General features: G+C 38.7%; 1 protein-coding gene across 3 annotated transcripts in view; it reads right to left on the bottom strand.

Annotated features, from left to right (window-relative positions):
- Positions 1-21,829, bottom strand: part of RASA3 (RAS p21 protein activator 3) — a 178,456-nt gene that overhangs the window by 11,391 nt on the left and 145,236 nt on the right. For 2 of the 3 annotated variants that reach the window (XM_071744238.1, XM_071744247.1), the window contains exons 7-19: positions 19,804-19,876; positions 15,459-15,538; positions 11,171-11,275; positions 10,523-10,679; positions 9,546-9,694; positions 7,447-7,561; positions 6,493-6,567; positions 5,843-5,966; positions 4,616-4,722; positions 3,895-3,972; positions 2,882-2,959; positions 2,270-2,343; positions 1,220-1,267 (exon numbers count right to left, since the gene is read on the bottom strand). In XM_071744238.1, the coding sequence (XP_071600339.1) occupies positions 1,220-1,267; positions 2,270-2,343; positions 2,882-2,959; positions 3,895-3,972; positions 4,616-4,722; positions 5,843-5,966; positions 6,493-6,567; positions 7,447-7,561; positions 9,546-9,694; positions 10,523-10,679; positions 11,171-11,275; positions 15,459-15,538; positions 19,804-19,876 (1,263 nt within the window). The remainder of the gene's footprint in view (positions 1-1,219; positions 1,268-2,269; positions 2,344-2,881; positions 2,960-3,894; positions 3,973-4,615; positions 4,723-5,842; positions 5,967-6,492; positions 6,568-7,446; positions 7,562-9,545; positions 9,695-10,522; positions 10,680-11,170; positions 11,276-15,458; positions 15,539-19,803; positions 19,877-21,829) is intronic. The other variant, XM_071744243.1, reaches the window with a different exon arrangement.

Below are 21,829 nucleotides of genomic sequence, written 5' to 3' on the forward strand. Positions count from 1 at the left end.
AAATTTCAGTATCCCTGGGCTGGACAACATGCTTGTTAGCTTTCTCTTCTCATTGCCAGCACTTAAAAGGTGATTTAAAACTGCCACCTCCTACAGATTCCTCTTTGAAAAATGCAAACTCCATATTGCAGAACTATGAGCAAATTTCTAATTAAAGTCTTCACAGCTAACAGAGCCAAGAGAAAAATGTGCATTTATTTTCCACAGAACATTCAAAACCACAGAAGATATAAGCTCGATTTGAAAGATTTCTTTGTTTCTAATATTAACAGAATGTGTGAGAAGTCAGAGCAAACAGAAACACGAAGTGAAAAAAAAGTCTTAAGGTGAAAGACAACTCAGTGCTGGGTGGTGGGCAATACTGTTTCTTCTCATGTTTATGGTAGAGCTGAGTTTGGATCTGACATAGCCTTGCTTGGAAACATCAACAAGCCCCTTCCACCGACAAGAATGGCAGGACTAGTTCTCCTTTTAATTATCTTTATTTTGGAAAGAAGCAGGCAGACAGCTGTTAAGCAGCAATGGCATGATCAATGCCAGCAAAACCAAGTGCTAGTGACTAATCTTTGGTACTCTACATTCATTCAAAGGCAGAAATGCTACAGCTTGCCATCTAGATACTCTTAATAGAAGCAAAGATAGATCAAAAAAAAAAGCAAACAAAAGCATTGCAAAGAAATGCAATATGGAAACCCCACTTCCCAGTCAATAAATCTGGAGAAGAATCAGAGCAAGGACTGAAAATTTCCATGCAGTCCCCATGAAATAACATGGCAATAATGTAAAATGTCAGGAAAAGCAGGCAGCTGAAGGCCAGTCCTTAACCTTGAGAGCAATTTACATGAATGCTACTTCTAAGAAGTGCCTAGAAAACATATGGCAACTTCGTAATCACCTCCAGTGAGTTCATCAGGAGATGTACACTGAATACTAAGCAAATCTTAGTGCTTCCTGAACCTCTCCCTACAGATAGAAGTCCTTTATTCTCTACTTACACCAGATTTCTGTTTTAAGGAAGAAAAAGAAAAAAAAATTAAAAAGTTGGCCAGCATCAATAAATAGATAAAATGTTCTCTGTTGGGTTTACACAGGAATTTCAGGACTGTTAAACAGAGTACTTCCTCCCTGAAGTTAAGTCAGACAAGTCTATTGCTACAAAGGAAGAACATGCTGTCAGCCAATAGCTACAGCAAAGCACCAACTGCCCCTACAATCTTACCTGCATGAACTATTACCATCAACTTTCTTTACTGTTAGTTTAAGAGTCCTTACAACAGCAGCCACAGGCCGAGCAAGAAAAGACAGAAAAAAAATCAGAGAGGAACAAAAGAAAGACAGGCAGAAAAAAATAATGGTTTAGAGTTAGAGGGAAATGTTACGAACTATACATTTATTTTTAAAAACGAAAGAATGACAAATGTACAGAATTAAAATAGACAAACTTGCTTCTAGGGACAAACACTCATGAGAGAAGTGAACTGGAAGGCTCAGTCATGTTTTCACTGAAAACCTAATTTTTGCATGACTCGGAGCTACCATGAAAGCTTACTTTCAAATTGTAGTTCATCTTATTGACCTATGACAGGAAGAATCTGGATTATTTTTTTTTACTTTCTTCCTCCCAGCTCAAAGCATCTGATTGCACAGTGCAGTAAATTATTAGGATCATCTGAGTTTTGTAGCACAGAAAATGCTAATAATTAGTCTTTGAAACTAATATGGCATATGGAACATGCTTAAAAAAAAAGGAAAAGTACTAAAATCAGAACCTGTTCCAAGTGCATCACAAATTTTCCTTGAAATGGCTGTGATAATGATTAGCATATGGATATTACAGAGCAGCAAAAGCAAATTCCATTTGCAGGCTTTGCCCTCACTAAGATATTCAGTATCTGCCTGCATAGTGGAACTGTACAGCTTTTGTTCACTGGAGTTAAGAAAAAAAAAACCCCAACAAAAAACCCTGCAACTTAATTTTAACCAGTGCTGATTTACTTTTATTTTGCCTTAGCTGTTCTAATTGAGTTCTCCTGGCTTCTTTTTCCTCCACTTATTAAAAAACATACTAATATTAAGATGTTTAATTCAAATTAAAAGGTGTTAAAATCAGCTATAGCAGGCACAGAGAGTAGAAATAGCAACATAAGAATCATCCTACATTCTCCTCTGAACACACAGATGGAATAGGGGTGGCAGGAAAAAAAAGATAGCTGCCTTAGAATGGTAGCAAGCACACAAGTACAGGGTTCTGTTGCACATGTATGCTTACCCTTCTTTCAGCAATATAGGTTGCTCTATGCTCTTGTGATCTCTCCTTCCTGAAGATGAAATTAGATCTAGAAACTAAAGGGTGAATAAAAAGCATAAAGATATCAGTACCACAACACCCAAATTAACATCTTTAACATTTGTACAGCACCACAAGAAAGTATTGTAAAAGTAGCTAAACAGAAGGTAATGGCAGGAGCTTGAGCAATTTGGGAGTTTTCCTGGTTTGTAAACTAAAAATAGCACAAATGCTCTTAAGTAGAAAAAGTGCAGATGACCAACACTTCTTGTGCTTCTCTTTTGTTAAATGTATCTTTCACTTCCTTTTGGACTAACCAATTTTCTTCACAGATCTACAGCATCCTGTGAAGCATGCACATGTCTCAAGCTCTATGCAGCAGCCTGTTTATCCAACCTAACTATTAGGTAGAAGTAGATTCCACTACTGAAATTAATACAATTTGTTGTTTCTTGAATATTACAGCTATCAGGAGTCTGTGTTTCCCAGCCCATGCTTCCTGGTTTACAAACTTTATGCATTACACTCTAGGATTCCAAGCTTCAGCTTCAACAACACAGTAGGATTTTCAGAACATTCACATGCATTACTCACATTTTTTACTGCATCTGCATACTTCTGCTCATTGAAATAGTCATAGAAAGTAGCCATGTAGGATTCCTTGAAATTGGCCTGAAATGCAAAGCCAAAACCACATGTATCATAATACGGTTTATACAGAAAATATTATTGTTAACAGCAGTAGACCATAAGGAAAGCCAACCCAGATAAGAGTGGGGTTTTTTTCTGGTCAGAGGTAAAATAAGCAAAGCCCTACTTTCATCTTTTACAGCATACATTCAGTAGTACCAATTTTTTATTTCAAAAAGGTATCAGAATGTATTTCAGAAGTTCAGTTACTACAGTTAAAAATGCATTCTTCTAAAGTCTCAAGCTTTTGCTTTGACTTTTAAGTTTGCTCCTAAAAGAAGCTGACAAAGTGGTGAGAAGGAATTCTATTGTCTCAAAGGACTTGTAATTGAGGTACAGGTTCATCTACAGTTGCCTGAGTGAACTCAAACTAGGCCACCCCAAACCATCACCAGATACAGCAGTCTGCTGCTTTAGGCATGCAGGTTTCACCTCAATCAAACATCCAGAGCATGGCCACCAAGATCTAGTCTCACTACTTGACTGGCAGAAAACTGAGCTATTATGAAAAGAAAAGCCCTTCCCCTTACTGCTCATTTCTTCTCAGCTGAGCTTTAATTTGCTGGAACAATCTGCAAAGCCCTGCAGAGCTGCTATCATATACCAGAGGCAAGTAGATAATTTCATGGGGTTTTCCTGATCACTGTATTTCTTCCAGAAGGAAGCGATGAAAAGCCCTGTAATGGACTCCTACACTGGTCACACAATTTTTGATTTCCTGAAATCTCATTCAGATTAAGACAGATTTAGTTTTCCTGTGAGAATGAGAGGCTTATATTCAAAGCAACAATAACCAGTTTTGCATAAGCCTACTGCAACTCCAGCATTTTAAAGGCTTAATTACAACAAGTGAGAAAAGATTAAAAAAGACAATCTCTTTCCTAAATTAAGCTTTTAAATGAAAATGGTATACTTACAGATTTAGATTTTGATAGGCTGCCTAGTGTTTGAATGGTTTTAGAGATAAGTGTCAAGGTTCGAGAAGTCTGAGGATCCTAGGAAAGAAAACAATAGTATTTGGACTAGCTATTTAAGTAATGCAAGAGGAAGGTAAAGTACATTTCTTCTTTGCTGTTCCACTTGCAGAACAATAACATAAAATTAGAAAACACCAAAGAAAATACTACAGTAAAAGAAATTATTTTAAAGGCTTCCGACTCTTAAGCCACCATGCTTCATACTTACCTATTGCTCTTCAGAGAACAAAAGGCAATCACTTGCAAAATAAAAATAGAGATTTCTGTCTTGAAGATTGTCCATGTCCTTCCCACTCCCAATAGAAACTATTAAAAGTCTTGGATTAATTGCTTAACATCCAAAACATTTCCAGTATTGCTGACAGTCAATCCAGCATTAATGCAATGCAGCAAAAATGAAGCAGTGACCATCTTTTCTGCAGCAGCTTAAACCATCTACTTTGTTTGTCCTTAAAATTCACTGTCCCTCCCATATCACCCAAGTCCTTCATAATCACTCAACATATGCTTCATATCCAAGATAGACACAGCAGATCTCTGAACTAACAAAGATACTTTTCCCACAGGCTATTAAAAGAACTGAAGAAAGAATCTTGATTGACAGACCAAATATCGTGACAGAACCATATAAATAGTTAGAAAACGTTTATACAGTACTTACTGGGTGGTGTGGTGTAAGCTGGAAGAGGTTTGGAGAAAGAATGGCAGGAGCAAAGAATCTCAGGAAAATAAAGCTGCTAACAGCTGTATACCTCACATCTAGGTCACCTATTGAAAAAAAGACCTCTTCTCAGCATTTCAATAATGCTTCCTTAAAAACCTTTTAAAATTATCAGAATGCCTTCAGAAATCTAATTTAAGCATGTGCTGGAAATGTTCATAACTGATGATGGAGGATTTGGAGCCAGAGATCAGCTAGCACAAACCAAGAAAATGTCTATGACAGCCTTTTGAAAAGAAGTGAGTTCACAGCACAGGCTACACAGAGAACACTATTCACTTTTCCACCACAAAGGGAATTTCATACAGGCAGCTGCTATTCCATCTATGCAACTGGAGTATGATGAGTAACTTAAATAGTTAATGAAACGTTCAGCACAGAGGCCAGCTCTTCATTACTCAGTTATAATCTTGAGTACAATGGCTTTACAAGACTTAATGTATCTATTAAAGTTGGTAATTACTAAAGATACTGTTTATTTATTTTTATATAAAATAGAGAGCACGACAGCAAAATCAATAAGCTCTGTTTGAGCTCCCCTACTATGGAGTGACTGTTTAAAAGCTGAATTTGTATTACTCTAAAATTTCCTTATTGTAATCTGCTTTCCTTCATAAAAATACATAGTTTGGTCATTTTGCAGAATTTCTGTTTTATATTGCATGCTCATTCTCCCAAAGCCAAAACGAGGAGGGAGCAGAAAGAATTCTCTCTTGACAGCCAATAAAGCTTTGTAGCACATGGGCCTCCTAGGGCAATGAGCTTGCAATGACTCAAATAATTTATAGATTGGCCTTTATTAGAGATTGGCATGTGAGCAGAAAATAATTCAGCTGCATGGGATCTGCAGAATGAGCCATTACAAAAAACCTGAACATTCGAAAAGTAAGCACACTTAGCAAATACTGAAACCACAAATACATACCATCTCTCTTTTTAAAACACTCTTTTATTTTGAAAAATAATTAAGGAAAATTCATCACAATCGAAGTCATGTTCTTTGTGGATTGAATAATCAAGGACAAAAATCCATTAATAATAGTTCAAGTGGTATTTTGGGTAAGATGCTGTTCACTGACTAAAATCCATCATGGATCATGCAGACTGCTGGACTGCACCTACATTTAAAACACTGAATGGAAAATAAAGCAATATATAGAAACTCACCTTGAAAACGCTTGGCAGCTGATTCTCTCAGTGAAAAGAAAATATCACACATCACTGTGGGGCAGCTTACACCAGATTTTGTAATTACAGTAAAAATGCGATCAACATATTGCCTCAAATTTTCCTGAAAAATGCAATGATTTTCATAAAAATTAGTAACATATTCTGCTATGGGAAGTGGTTATTATTCCCGTATATATTTTGTTCACAACAGCATCATTAAAGATTCTCACTTTCAACATTATATGCTTGCAAAACCATCCCATAGTCAATGGTAGTCTGTTGGGTAGAGGTACATACTCAATTACAAGAGTAAAAACATTATTCCTATCAGAAACAAGCATCAAGTGATAGAGCTGCATGGGCACATTGTTCCTCTTCATAGGGGCATTCTCTACATCTTCAGTAAAGCCACAGGGTAAGTTATCCTTGTCCTCAAGGACAGGGGGAGAAGTGATTAACACTGTATAGACACTGTATTTATATCAGAATGTAACACAAATTATAAAAGTTCATGATGTTAAGAAAGTTTTCAGGGTATTCTAATAAATGTCTAATTCTAATAATTTATTTGAACACCAAACATCCAAGGACCACAGCTAAACTTGATAGTGTAAACAGGAATTATATCTTCAAAATCTAACACATACCCTGTTATTTTCCAGGTTTTCTCCATCTTTTAATTTCACAGGATCAATTTCACAAGGTTTATGAACCTGGCAGATCTAGAAAAAAGTATAGCAAACAATTGATATATTCATTTACCTTCAGGTACAAGAAGTTTAGTACAAAGCATAATCTGCTAAGTTTTTTAGGGTAAAAGGCAAAAGACAGCTTTTTTAAATTGTATTTTTTCTTTTCACAATGCATTGAAGGCAAATTAAATATGACCTTTCTTTTTTTCCAAAAAGTAGCATTAATTTGGTCTACCCTTCAAATGAAATGAAGAATTACTAGCTAGACTCTCTCAAGCAAGGCTATTCAAGAAACACCCTATTTCTCCAAAGCAGTCAACTTTGAAAGTCTATCTATATTCTTTAGTAACTTGACATTTTTTTTATGAAATATTAAAATAACAGTCAAGGAAACTGTCATATCATTTAAAGGAAGTCTGTTGTCTGAAAGTATTGCCCAATTGCTCCACTAAAATACCCACACCCACCATTCTGGACTGGATAGATATTAAACCACAGTTACAGTACATGAATCACATACACAATTATTTAAGAATAATTTTATTCCTTTATACCCACTGGATGAAATGTATTACTTATGGCAGAAACTTTCTGCCAGAAGCTGTATATATTCTCTATTCATCTAAGTTATTACTTCATTAATTTCTCAGAACCAATAAAAGTTAGATTCTATAAAACAGCATAATTTAGTTAAATAAATAAAAAATTTTCCCTTAATACAATCCAACTGTTTCTGAATTGGGTGACTCAGGTGTGGCTAAATTAACACGTGGGATTTTAACAGAAGACAGACTCTGAAGCATCATTTCTACACAGTTGTTTTAAAACGGGAAGGAATAAATGTTACCTGCTCCCTGAAGGTCTTTTACAGTGACATTGTATCAAATAAATAGTCTAAACTGCTCTTACCTCATCTATAATTGGCTTTAGTGTAACTTGCAGATAATGCATCCCTGCCAGTTTCATTGTCTCATCAATGCACTTGGAAGTTAATGAGTTTCCTCTGAAAATGGTGTTTGGATCTCTGAAAATGAACAATTTGCTGCAGTTTAGACTCTTCATAATAAACTGCTAATATATGGAAATACAAGAAGCAGTGAAAGGTGATGGAAATCTGATTTTGAATGCAGAAACAAAAACTCCCTTTGACACCAGCCTGCCATTAAATGCAGTGACAGAGCACTTAGGGCACTTCCAGGTTATAATAGAAAAGCAGCAGTCACAGTGGGTCTGGAGGAACCACAGATTTTTGTCTTTGTATTAGCACAGTGTGCATGGCAACACACAGGTTCAAATCAAAGGGTTTTAAAAATCAAAGGGGGAAAATGCACCCACTTTCCCATGCTACTAATCAGTGTTAATTTGAGGAAGGGAAGGAGGCAGTCATTTTAGTCTCTCAACAACACTGGATATTATTATATGTGATCTATCAACTTCTCCTACAAAATGAGTACTTGAAGGTTTGAGGGAAATGAAAACACCAGCTCCAATGACATAGCTGTTTTCCTAAGTGACTTACAGGACTGTCCTGTGATCACTTATGTGATTAAACACAGGGCAGATCCCAATTCTGCCCCAAGAGCTGCATGAATAGGTGATGCCATGCAGACTCTCACATTTTTCTGAAAGGTTATTTTGACTGAATTCTTCCTGTACTAGCCATATGGTCACTGTGATTAGTTAAGCTTTAGCTAGCTGCACATTTTTAGTATTACTTTTGTAGTTTTTTTTAGTATAACTTGCACTTTGAGAATGCAAGTCATTTCATATTGATTTTGTATGTTCAATTCCTTGTGTAGCCATTTATGTTATGCAGATAATCAATGATCTCACCTAAACCCATATTGTCAAAACCTGTGCAAAAAAACCTGACAACAAATCAAACTTGGATATGACATTATTTGTTTGTTCTTGTATTTACACTGATGTCTTTTCTACTGTTTATGGCTTACTACAGTTGTACCCATTTAGAAGCAGTGAATAACAGGATGCATTACCCTGCTAGAATTTTGTTTCATAAAAAAAGTAAGCTCATTGTCTGTCACAAATGCCAGAGACTTGAAAACAAGCACCATCTTTTTGTTTTATCACAGGAATATGACTGACTAGGGAACAGCAAATTTCCTCAGCAACCAACATGTTTCAGCCAACCTGCTGCACAAAAAAAAAAATACACCTACCTAGAGGAAGGAAAACACTATCTGTCAGACATTCCAAGGAAAGCCAACCCATGGAAATACTTTATTTTGTACTGAGGAAGCTGCTACTCTGCTATTTTAGCATAGATATCTGTCATTCCCCTTGACTCCAAATTGTTTCTTCTAATATCAGTCAGGAGCATGACTACATAGGCATGAAGATCATGGCATGAAATGTTGATTAGAAACTGCTTGGTGTGAATATTAGATCTTACCCTACTAAACTGTCAACACAGCAGTAAGTCAAACAAGGGACTTACAAAAAATGACCAGAAAAAAAAAATTTTGTTTTCTGCTGTCCACTGCCAGATCCAATCACATCTTTGTTCCTGAGCCCTCTAATTGGAAAGATTAGACACACAGCTTGCCTTGAATATTCATGACTAAGAAGAAACTTGCTTTTTGTTTTGAACAAATTTAACAGACATTTTTAGTCAGCACTAAACAGCTTATTAGCACACTATGAAGCTGAAATTATTTCATATGAACAGTTGAAGGAAATGTAGGATTACATAGCTATGCTAAAATAAAATTCAGACTGAGAAGAGTGAAAATCCCTGTTCTCAGACCTTACAAGTCTTGCAAGCAGACTTCACAAAGCATTACAGGAATTCCTCCTAAAATCAAATGCACCAGATTGCCAGAGCACTGATTGTGTTTATAAAAAGAACTCTTGCTACTCAGCTGGGAAGAACAGGAACATCTCCAACAGCTTCTTTTGAAATGACTAAACTCTAGTTCTGGAAATTGAGTGGAGGATCCTAATGCAGAGCACATATGTTTGATAACAATCTGTTTTTTGGTACTTACTGAGTTCTCTTCACTTCAGCATTCGCAATGGCACTTATGAAAGGCACAATTCTGCCATAGTGTAAGAAAAGCCTGACAAGAGGTATGGCTGCTTCCTGTTTTTCTCTGCAAACTTCACCCAAAATGTGTGCTGCTGATGCTGAAACAGGCTGAACAGTAGAAAGAAACAAAAACTTTGAGAGATCTTTCCAGAACAAGCATCCTTTCTTTTCCCACCAGCTCCTTAGTGCAGAACCCCACACACCAGTTGCAATGGCCAGTTACCCAACCATGCCTGTGCATAACATGGGTGGATGTTACATTCCCGTTTTTGTTGGCTCTAAGTGCTGATCACAAGAGGGCAGCAATTTAAAAACTGTTACAGTACAGTATCTTTTTTTGCTCACGTTTTTAATAGCTGTCTTTTCACTGAATGTCACTGTTGCCTGGGAAGCAAGTGAAGAAGAGAACTCTAACCCTTCTCAGTTTCAAGCCACACAAAGTACAGAACCCAGTTCTTGTACTGAAAAAATAAAATAACTTGTTACAACTGCTAACAGTATGCAAAATGGCACACATGGTCCAAGCCTCTCACATTTCAGGATTAGCTCTTGGTCTGGGTTTGGTGGTTTTTTTCAATTACGCAAGCAAACCTGTTCCTCTCCACTAAAGGGAAACCAATTGATCAAACAGAAGCTTTGCATTTTCACATGTAAAATTAGTTAGCCACAGAGAATATGCTGCTGCTAAAACCACTGGTGTTCCTGGGTGTGCCTTCACCCACCATACTGCATGCAGATAAAGATCTTCTCTGCAAGGACTGAAAACAAGCACCAGGGATATGCAGAGCTCAAAAAGGCCTTCAGGTCTGAAAAGGAAGAAGCTGAAGCTTCTGGGAATTGCACAACTATGGTGCCAGTGAGACAGTGACAAACAATTCAGAGAGCCCCCTGTAAGGATGATCTGCAGGTAAACAACAAGCAATGCAAGCAAATTACCTCGACATCTGCAGATTTGAGCAGGAGGTCTCTAAGTGGACTGTAATAGTCTGAGGAAAAAACATGGTCCTCAGTGTAAACCACATTTAACCTTAAGGAACCAAGGTCATCAGGTTTCAGTGACTTGTTACCATTATCTCTGGGCTGCAGGAAATACCTGATATGCAAAAAAATAAGACAGAAATTTGTGCTGAAACACATTATCTGAGGTTATGCATGATTTTAGATAAAATGTATAGACCCACACAATATTTTTATACATACCAAATTCTTAAAAGTTCTGAAGAAGACTTTTAAATTAAGTTTGTCAGTCTATTTTGCACCCACTACGACATGGAAAGTTCTGATAATAGAGGTTTAAGTACATATGATCAAAAACTCCCACACTAAAACTATGGCACTGACAATGAACTACAGTAAATATTATCATATTATAACTCCCATGTGCAATACCGAGACAGACTGAAATCTCTAATCACATTATCAAAACGTCTTGTTCTTACATTTGCTAAGATTGTTTTGGCTTGCTTACAAAAAAAAGATACAAATTAAATCCATTTAAACTTTATCACATAGCAGTAATTACTCTTAAGTCTTCACAGCAGACATATGTTTCTACTTATTCTCCAAAATAAAAATGTCAAATACCATGCTTCATAAGAACTAGACTGTCGGAGAAATTTCAAAGGGAGTCTCAGTTCTCCTAGAAACTCGTCTCCAAACTTCAGGTTACTGGCATTCCAAAGATCAACTCTGCAATAAAAACAAGTAATTTAAAAAGACTCATAATAAACAAATTAAAAATACAATAATAATCCCAGCCTTTATTCAATTTTGTAGGTTTCTTCACCTCAAGCCTATGAGTTAAAAACTCTCAAGACTGTACAACAATGATTTCCAAAGAGTGAAGAGACAAACTTCCCTTAGATTTTCTGGAGCCTTACAATTCACCTCCACTAAACACTAGTGGAAAAAATCATCAGTACTGTTTCCCTGTTTCCACTACTCATGTTGATGAAGGTTCAAGAGGCTGTTTGGCTACCCCACATAATAGAAAAATACAGATAAAATTAACACCAGAGGAAAAAATCTCAAATATATTTAAAAACTCCATACTGTCTGTTCTAGCTTAATCTAAGGGTAAAAGTTACCCCTGGGGAAATTCCTATTGAAGAAAAATAAAATTTTTCACAGTGAGAGCCATTGGAATAGCAGCCTCAGGGAAGTGGCAAATTCCCCAGCATTGGACGTTTTTAAGGTTCATCTGGATAGGGTGCTGGACCACTATGTCTAGACTCTGCTTTTGCCAAGAAAAGTAGGACTAGATGATCTCTGAGGTCCCTTCCAACATATAAATCTATAATAATCTGAGATTACTAGCAGCCAAGCACCAATTTTACAGAGTTAGGCTGAATGTCTGCACAGCCTTTCTCAGTGCTTTAGCTCCTGGGAAGAGTGTGTCAAGCTTACAAACTTGTTGCACCTAAACTAGTTCTGTGTGGATACTCAAAACATTGAGGCAGCTCCACCACTCTGTGTAATCAGTGCATTGACACAAGCCTGCACAACTTTTGGCACCTGGTCCCTCACATTCTTGGGAGGTTCTGGCATGTATCTCTAGGTGATACTTCCTTCCCCTTCACCTCCCTTTAATGTTAGGATGTAAAGTACCTGCATTGAGATTCACAGTAGAAGTACTGTGTCTAACCTGGCATGTGCAGATTAATGCTGTAACACCCACCTGGGAGAAACAGTGTCCACCTCCAGGGTAGTTGTTTCTCTACATATTCTAAGGTTTCCTGTGAGAAGTATTTTTATTTTAAAACAAGCTTAGCTGAGAATTTTGCACCTAAGTTGCGGTCTGCATATGCCTTATACTTTGGGGAAAAAAAGTCATACGGGAAAAAAATATAGGCTTTCAAATAATTAATATTATTATTAGAGTAACTTTTATTTGGATAAGGGGCAAAGTCACTCAGTTATGAATATATTTCCATAACCTTTCTAGTCTCCAGCAAGTCACAGTAGGCTTGTCAAGGAATGAATGTTGATAGTCTACTAAAGGTTTATCTGACCTTATGCAACCGCAGAGGACGTCACTTTTAAATCCTCTGAACCTTGTATCTCTCAACAGTGTCTCATGCATCAAGTTTCTTGCCCTAGACATACCACCAGCTCACATTGCATGCCTGCTGTGTTCCATTCTTCCAACTCTAGTTTAACAGTCTTTTTGCAAGGCAAGAATTCCTCAAAAGGAAAAGACTTCCTGAAAATTCAACCTCCTCTTTCTGCATATCTGGTTGGTTACTATCTTGCTAACCAAGTCAGATAGCTAAAAACAGTTTCAGGAGAAGAAAAATTTTTTGAAAAGTTTATTTACACAAACTTTAAATCTACCAAATATTTACAAGCTACTGGTTTCTAGTGTATCCAAATTCTTTCAAGATGTCCACTAGCAATAACACTTTCAAACATAGGCAGCCAAATAGTGTTCTGTTCCCCCACAGCAACTTTACAGAAAAAAGAAAAATCAGTGCAAATGATCTGCAGGAGAGGAACTAACAACTTCAAGTAGATCACACACTACACAGTAAGCAAAGCAGGCATGTAAATTCTGGAATTATTGTTTCGTGTGCTTAGAGTACAAAGCATAAGCAGCATTTAAAAATTTGTAACATACAGGCCCCAGAGTCTAAAAGATTACTTTTTCCCTGAGGTTTTTAGAAGGCAATATTATAGCAAGTATTACTCTAAAACTGGTCAGACTGCAGTCTCTGAAAGAAACAGCAGAGAGTGGGAGGAGAAACAATGAATTTCACGAGAACATCTGGTCCCTAAGTGTTGATATGCCCTGCCTGCAACTTCCTACACCCACTCAAAAGGAGAAACTTTCATAGCTTTAGAGAAAAACCCTGAGAGACTAAGTCTCCTCTGGACCCTGTGAAATGGTATTTTCTCAGGAGAGAAAAAGAAAACAAACCCCCAAACCCATAAAATGTCCATCCAGAGGGCATGGGGGCAATCTTACTCTGACTAAACAGGCTGGAGGAAGTGAGTGGGGGTGGAAGGGGAACCTGAGATGGAAACAAAAACAGTCTGTTCTACAGGGGAGAAAACCTCTGAGCAAAGAATTTGCCCAACCAAGACTAACACTTCACCTCCTTTTGTCTATTATTTAAGTGCTTAATCTTTTCTCTTTTTTTCCCAACTATTTTGTAAGCCTCCTCACAAACTATTCATCTTTACCAAATTGTGATGTGTTGGTTATAAGGGGTGACAGACTGTTCTGAAGCTCAGCTCCCCATATGTTATCATTGCAGACAGTCATTTGTCCAGAAAAAAAACAGTAAGTAAAACAATTGCTTAGCTCCATTTAGTTCAGTAGTACAAAATAAGACTCAACTGAAATACCAAGCAATGTGCAACCACTGTCCACCAATATCTGGGGTCCCCCTTCCAGAGTCACGAAAATTATCTGAGGATGTTAACTTGCATTTAATTTAAAATCAGTGCATGGCTGGACATGTTTAAAAAGACTAGACTGGGACTCTCAAGACACCATTCAGTTGCCCATTCCATCACACAGATCCCCTGGGATATGGGACTTGTTACTTTGTTCCTGCCTAAACCATACAAAGCTTTGCAGAAATAGTCTGGTGCTAGGAGTAAGTCATCTGCAGTGCTGCAGCACAGACACCACCAAAGCAGCATGGAGCTCAGCCTGGGCCTTTGCTCTGCCTCCTATGAACTGGGCTGCCCTTGAACCAGACACCTTTGCACTGCCTGATGCAGATTTCTCAGAGGAACAGAGTACAGCTCTTGTCCTTCTCACATACAGATAGCTTCCCTTTCTTGACTCAGAGCCAGGGCAAACACAAAGCCATCAATGTATTACTGTGATGCTACACTCATTAACAGGCTACATGAACCAGCAGCTGACTGTCAAATTAGGACAACCCTCATCCATTCATTGGTGAACACAGATGTGTCTTGCTTGCTGGCAGTAAGCATTTTTCCCTATATCTGATCTTTCCTCCATCCTCCTCTCTAGCCAGTCATACTTCTGAAGGGACCAGAGAATGTTTTGGGATATAAGCACTCACTACCTCTACGGTGGGAATACTGGGCAGGAGTGGGGTGCCACCATTCTCCTTCAACCTTTCATCCTAGGGGACAGGTGAATTTCACATAATCTGAGGCAGATACACAGCACTTTTCAGCTGTACTGCATCCACGTCACCAGATCTAAGTGGCATGCAATAGCATGACGCATGTGACACCCTGTAAGCCTTGCACCTCCTATTGTTTCCTTTCCACTATTTTTATTCACCAGTCCCCACAGTTGACAGCCCTCAGCAAGTGCTAAAACAACATTAAGTGGGTGGCAGTGGGTGGAGTTGTTTTTGTTTTGAAATGAGGGTTGCTTCTTTCCTGTGTGATGGGTTTAACATGGATTACACTCAGCCTTGCAAGAAGGGGTTAAAGTCTGGCAGGCAAAAGAGAAGAGAAACTGATCCTGTCCCAGAAAAACTGAGTTCAAGAGTTTCCTTTCAGAGACAAAGGACCTTATATGGGTTGCTAAAATTAAGTGATATAAGAAAACAGACCCTTTTAAGTGACAGCACCACAGAGCTTCTGAGGGATGGAGGAAAGGGGAGCCCAGATACAAAAGGCTGAACTTGATGACAACTGCACATTAGAATATACACAGTGTATGTAAGATATGAAGGAAAATGAGGAATTCTTCTACAGAGGATGTACCACACTTTCACATACACCTACAGGACAATGGAGGGAAAGGAGCATACAGATACAGTGGCAAACACTCATCTTGATTTATGAATGGCAAAACCATGTCATCACTGAAAGCCAAGTCTACTGCAAACTCACACAGGTTTGGAAGACAAGTTTATTAGCACAAAGTGGTTTATATTACCTAATTTCCATTTTGTCAACTTCATCAACATCTTCAATGTCAAAATGGGATTTCTTGTTGTAGCTACTGGGTCTTGTAACCTAATAAAAAGGAGAAAACTTTAACAAATTGATATGATACAAAAGTGTTCCTATGTTACTTCTACAAAGCTCTGTCAGACTGCAGTCTTTTACTATCAGCAGTGACTTCAGTTCTGATTCTGCACATACCCATGCATGCAAATAAACAGAATGACTAAATAGATTCCTCACTATACAAAAGTGATGTTGGTCCCCTACCAACAATCATATCCAAGATTAACTAGGTACTCTGCACTTTCTTTACAGAAATAGGATTTCCTTAATATTACTACAGTTCTTTGAGTTTACATTGACAAAAAAATTTTAAAAGCACGAGAAGCAACACCACTTTTATAAGCCATCTAAGGAAATAAAAGGGCAATTAATAATTGGGTTTTAAATACAGCTGTACAACAGATGTGCTGAGGCACCATGAAGAGTAGAACCTATACCCCAGCCACCCTTAGAACCACGGTAAAATGCTTCACAACAAAAATTGGGAAGTTCTGACTGTCTTGATATCCTGGAAGTCAATTTATCATGCTCATACAAAAAATACCACAAAGATCCAAGAGATGCTAGTTTGTGTTATGAACATCAGAATATAGAACCAGCTGCATAGTGCACCAACTATATTTGCAATTCTGATAAACAGCAAAGCACAGGCAGAAAGAGTGGGAAGACAGGGGTAAGTGTAGAGAATTAGCAAAAAAAGGTATTGTAAAAACATTTCTTAAAATTTGTTTTCTTGAGTGATTATAAAAACACTTTTGAGAAAAAGGTTACCCCACCCAGCCAAAACCACAGCAGAAACTGATCAAATGTGTGTGATGTGTGGGTACAGCTCTTGGTTGCACACAGAAGCTGAACTTTATTGTAAGTTTAAATACAGTTGTGGCTTAATACTTCCCACTCACAAAACCCAGCTTTTATTGTAAACTTGACTTCTTGGTTTTATATTCTAGACCAGATGCAGATGGTACACAAAACAAGGGAGGAAAATATATAGCTGCACAAGCAGAGAGGAAACAGAAAAGAATGTTCAGCACAGGACACTAAACAGAGCCTTTTGTGTGTGTTTATGTGTGAGGCAGGCAATGTTTTCAAGGTGATACATGAAAACTAAAAGGTCCCAGCAGCACTGAAGGTCCCAGCAGCACTTCCCTCTATACTGGAACTGAATCAAGAGCACAATGAATGGCAAACCCAAGAGCACAAAGGACTTATATAGGGACTACAACTTCAGGAGCTCAGCAAAAGCTTTCTCACTCTACTCTTGCAACTGTCTTCACTGTGTCTTCACGAAATTATTCTACATAACTTCAAAATGACATTTTCTACTACCATTGGGTAGCTTATGGTGTAATTTTCAATACAGAAAATTACATTTAAGTGTTTAACTATGTATTAACACAAGTTGTTAAAAAAGTTGTAGTGTAAGTGTAACTTAGGGCACATCCTTTTTAAGTAATCATTTTTCTGTGAAGTTTTGCTGGAGTCTGCATGTACAAAATCTCTCTGTTCACCTATACAACTGCTTAGTGTGCAGATAATATAGATCAAGAGAGGTACAAGGTCCATCCATTCCCAGGATGGAACTGGAGGTGGGGGAACTCCCAGTCCACAAACCATTTTACTAAAAAGAGGACACAACTCTGCTGTGATGGTCCCTTTCTTGAGGCAAAGCTGGCATGACATTTACAAGCTGCTAATTTTTTTCAGCACATGAAGGTCTGCAAATTGGTTACAACAGCACCTTCTCCAGTTCCTGCAAGAGGGGCATTTGCTGCATCCAAACCTCAGAGCCACACCACCACACTGCAGCTGTAGCAGTGGTGAAAATGGCTCTGCACCATCACGTGTAAGTTTCTCACACAGCACCCCTTAAACAAACCCTTAGATTTCCCAAACCAATGCTAAGCTATTTTCCATTTAGAAAATTAAATCTGTGTGTATTTTTGATGGTAAAAATGAAAGCACCCATTCACTGCCTTTTACAGCTTGCCTGCTTCCTTGAAGGTATGGCCAATCCCTGTGCTAGCAGGCTGCAGGAAAGCTGATGAAGCTGTTTTGGAAACAGTAAATGACACAGCTGTCAACAGCGTGAATTTCGTGCAGCTCCACAGGAATCAGAGCACTATGTTAGCATGCACAAGCCACAGGTCTGCCCATGTCTTTCATTAGGGAATGTATTTCCAAGTTGCAGCAGTTCTACTGAACCTTGTCCCTTGGAGACATTTAGCTGGAGATGTACTCGCTACCCTCAAAATGATGTAAATCTACAGTGGCTCTGTCTGCACTAAGGGTATGTTTTGTATTTCAGAGTTTTGACTGATCCAGACATCTCCCAAGCTCTGCTCTTACCCACACAGAAAACACTTTGCTCTGAGTTAGCAGAATAACTGGGGCATGGGCGTTGAGGGAGGGTTTTGCTTCTGCTGGTACTTCCATGCAACCCAGCTCTCAGCATAAACACAAGCTAAGAAAGCCTCCAGCCCCCTCCACAACTCTAGCTGGAAGATGATTCTTGGTTTTTTCCTTCCTCTCCCAGCGTGGCACCACTTGCCAGATTCAGTGTTTAATTACTGAACATTCACTGCTCCTGAAGCGTGCAGAAGTCTGAGGAATCAGACAGGTGAAGCTTTGTGGTTTACAGTCTGAATTCCTGGATTATATTTCTCATTAAAAAGCTCTCGCTGACAGATGCCTCCAGAACTGCTTATGGCAAAAATGTTAAGCCCATTTTTGCTTCTTTACATCCAGCATCACTCTTGTGTCCCTGTCAAAGGCTGCAGCTCTGAGCCAGGTGATGGACTGAAATCCTGAGCATCCCTGAGTAAACACAGACACCTCAGTGTGGTTTCAGAGCTCAGGACCATGGGATCTCTCCTCTACCAACCAAGCCCATGCAGCACTTCACACAGTCTCATGGAGTCAGGCAAGCAGGCACAAAGGCTCCCTGCTACCTAAAGTTAAGTCTGCAGTGAAGTTACACCCCAGGGAAGAGAAATTTTGGGTTACCAGAGGTTACCTTGGATAGCTGTTCTGGCTGACCCTCAGGGCTTTGACCCTGTTGAGCAGTGGGAAAGTGCTCCTGCCAATAAAGAACTTGCTATATCTGTTCCTCAAATCCAAAAACATTACATCGACAAGAACACATTTCAAAGAACACATTTCAGCTGGTGTGACCAACTTTAGATCAGTAAGTATAAGTTCCAGCTTCTAGGGAAAGATGGTGGTGGTTTGTAGTAGAAGGAATACAGAAATGAGCCCCTCACTGGCATTAACAAAGGTATGCCCTGTACAGATCTGAAGTGCACTACAGCACTTGCATGTCTCCTCTTTCAGCAGCTTTCCTTACAGATGTGGTTGCCTGTGACTCCAAACTGATTCAATAAACCACATGCCAAGGTGCCATCCCTAAGCCAGAAACAATTTCATATATAAAAGTGTCCTGAACGATGCAAACCATATGGGCAGAAAGGGCTTTTCAGTGATATGCCAATTGCAGTGTACTCTGGCTTTTCATCAGCTTTGTTATGCCAGAAATACTCTTGAGGTATCTACAGAACAGTTAAGTGTAGACCAGAACTATGATGTCCAAGAGAAAAAGGAAAGACAAAAAGATACACATACTTTGGGAGACAAAATGAAAAGTTTCAAGAGGTACCCAAATTATAAACACATGCACATGTATGTATGGACACACCATAATTACAGCTACTCTTGCCAGAAAGAACCAAAATAAGCACTTTCGTGAAAGTTATACTTTGTCTTAATTGGACTGGCTGAGCATGTTCTGTATTATATAAAACTAAGAAGGTTTCACCCAGTTGGAGGAACAACACTGCAGCAGACTGGTAGACAGCCAAAACATCCACGTTAGTGTGTTTTTTCTCTACAGTTTTTAGTACTACTAGGAGATAACTTATTGTCGGGGAAGGACAGGGTGGAGCAGCTATAAAACCACAGGCTAAAAAGAAATTTACTTTTTTTAAATCCCATTTTTAACACTCCTTTTCCAAAACTCTTCTGGAGTGAGTTTTGATGAAGCATAAAGTCTGCTGCTCAGAAATACCCACCTTGAAACTTTTCCTACAGAGCATCTGAGAATATAGTGCTCCCTCAGCAGATGGATAGTCTGACCCTGGGTACTTCTTACCCCTGTATCATGCTTTGAAACAGTTCTGAACGAAGACAGCTGGCACAACATTGGAGCAGGATGCTGTGCCAACTATATACAGTGTAGTATTTCAGCTTATCACCCATTCCTTTGAAATACCAACCTCAAAATAAAACACTTCATCAAAATGTGGATTGTTGGTCTTCTTTTTAACTTTAGTCTTTTTGGCTTCCGATCTGAATTATGGAAAGAAAAAAAAAAAAAAAAGAAAAAAAAAGGTAAGAAGCAACATTAGCAGAAGTGTGATCCTAGAACAGAGACACTGAGGAGGAACTAATTGTCATCCACTTGATTTGTCTTATAAAAATGGCACACCATGTGGCTCCAGCTTAGCAAGACATACATACACACATTTAAAAGAGGGATTGACTGCATGCCTTTTTCCCTAAAGTGTCAGTAACCACAGTTTGTTATCCACTCTTAAACACAATTCCTTGGACCCTGATTCTGTCACTTGCTTGATCCATCAGAATCTTTAATCTGTACAAAGCAACTAGCAGGAATGGGGCTCTGATCAGCAATATTTGAGAGGCAGTCTCACTCTTGATGTGACTCAAGGATTCCTCATATCCTAAAAGCACAGGAGACAGGAAGACTGACACAGCTATTTCTGTGTTTCATATTTTATAATCCTAGCCTGAGGAATCAATGAATGCTTTTCAGTGGTATTAAATAATAAAATAAAACCAAAACAGAATCAGTAAGAATATTTTTATTGCTATACCACCACGCTTTTCTCTACAGCCCCAACAGTACCCAGTTAATGTTAAGCTGTTGAATTATTGTGAGCAGTGCTGAGCAGAAGTCTCTTTATTTCTTGCTCTGTAAGAACAAGACATGGCCCTCACTCAACCCCCTCACCAGCCCTGACAAAGTTCACCACTGCCCATTCATCCTCTACAGGCAGTGCCCTCTGCCTGTGCCTGCCTTTCAGAATACAGGACACCTAACTGCTTGGCACTGGGTTAAAGCCAACCAATGCATTTCAGCCAGCAGCTGTTTGATGATTTCCAAATGTTATGAACCCATGCTTGATTTGTTCTCATTACCTACAAGCAAAAAGCTCTGTGTTGTCCTGTCACCCGTCCTCCCCTACAGCTCTGCAGTAGAAAGAAGGCACAGATAAAACAGACACAGATGGAGCTGCATATCAGCCATGTGGAAAACTGACCTACTAATAATGTCATCCCAGAATCCATTCCTCATTTCTCATGTGGCAAAGCTTCTTAGATAGCTCCTAGCTGCTTATATTAACCAGACAACTCTATGTATTTTTTTACAGAGGTGACGTAAAACTGGGTATAATTCCCAGTCCTGCTACAGGCTTCCTGTGTGACTTGAATGGGGCAGCCTACCAGCATGCAATATTTTTTTCCCTATATATAACACAGTCTGATGGGTCTCTATGTACAAATCACACAATAAACAGCAGTGCATTTGTTGAAATTTTTATGCCTGGCACTGCATAAATGCAACAGAATAAAGCAGCTTTCCTGCTCTAAAAGGAGAGGCACTGAAAAAATCCAGAGAGGAAAATGATGTACAGATTAAGAATATCCCCCTATACCGAGTAGGAGCTGAGAGATAAGAGAGACTAATCGCCTCCAGGACTTAGGGCAGATTGCCTATCCTATCTCATCAGTCACACTTGCCAATCAGCCCCTCTCTACTGATAAGCCCATCTGGGAGGGGACTGGGAAGCAGGATGTAGAAGGGGAGGTGATTAAGGCAGACACAATTACTGGGCAATTACAAAGCAGTGGATGGGAATAAGCTGCACGCTGCTTGCTGGAGATAGGAGGCAAGCCTTCTTCTCCCACCAAAATCAGATAGGAATAGGATGAGGCTGTGCTCCTTCTTCTGAAGGGGAAATGTGTTATCAGTTGTCATTCATTATCCAGACTGGGGGGTGGGGGGAAACAGACAAAGAAAGCTAAGCTTGAACATTCAAGGAGACAGGAGTTAGTCAAAAAGCTTCCTTACAGTTAGAGTATTAGCTGCCCAGTATCACTGGAAAAAAAGTTATGGGCTTAAAACATCAAAGACATATATTAAATATTTACTATTTAAAACATCAAATATTAAAACATCAAATATACAGCTGATTAATGGAGATAGGGTATCTAGAC

This window comes from Heliangelus exortis, chromosome 1, assembly GCF_036169615.1.
Source record: "Heliangelus exortis chromosome 1, bHelExo1.hap1, whole genome shotgun sequence".
In the NCBI taxonomy this organism is placed as follows: domain Eukaryota; kingdom Metazoa; phylum Chordata; class Aves; order Apodiformes; family Trochilidae; genus Heliangelus; species Heliangelus exortis.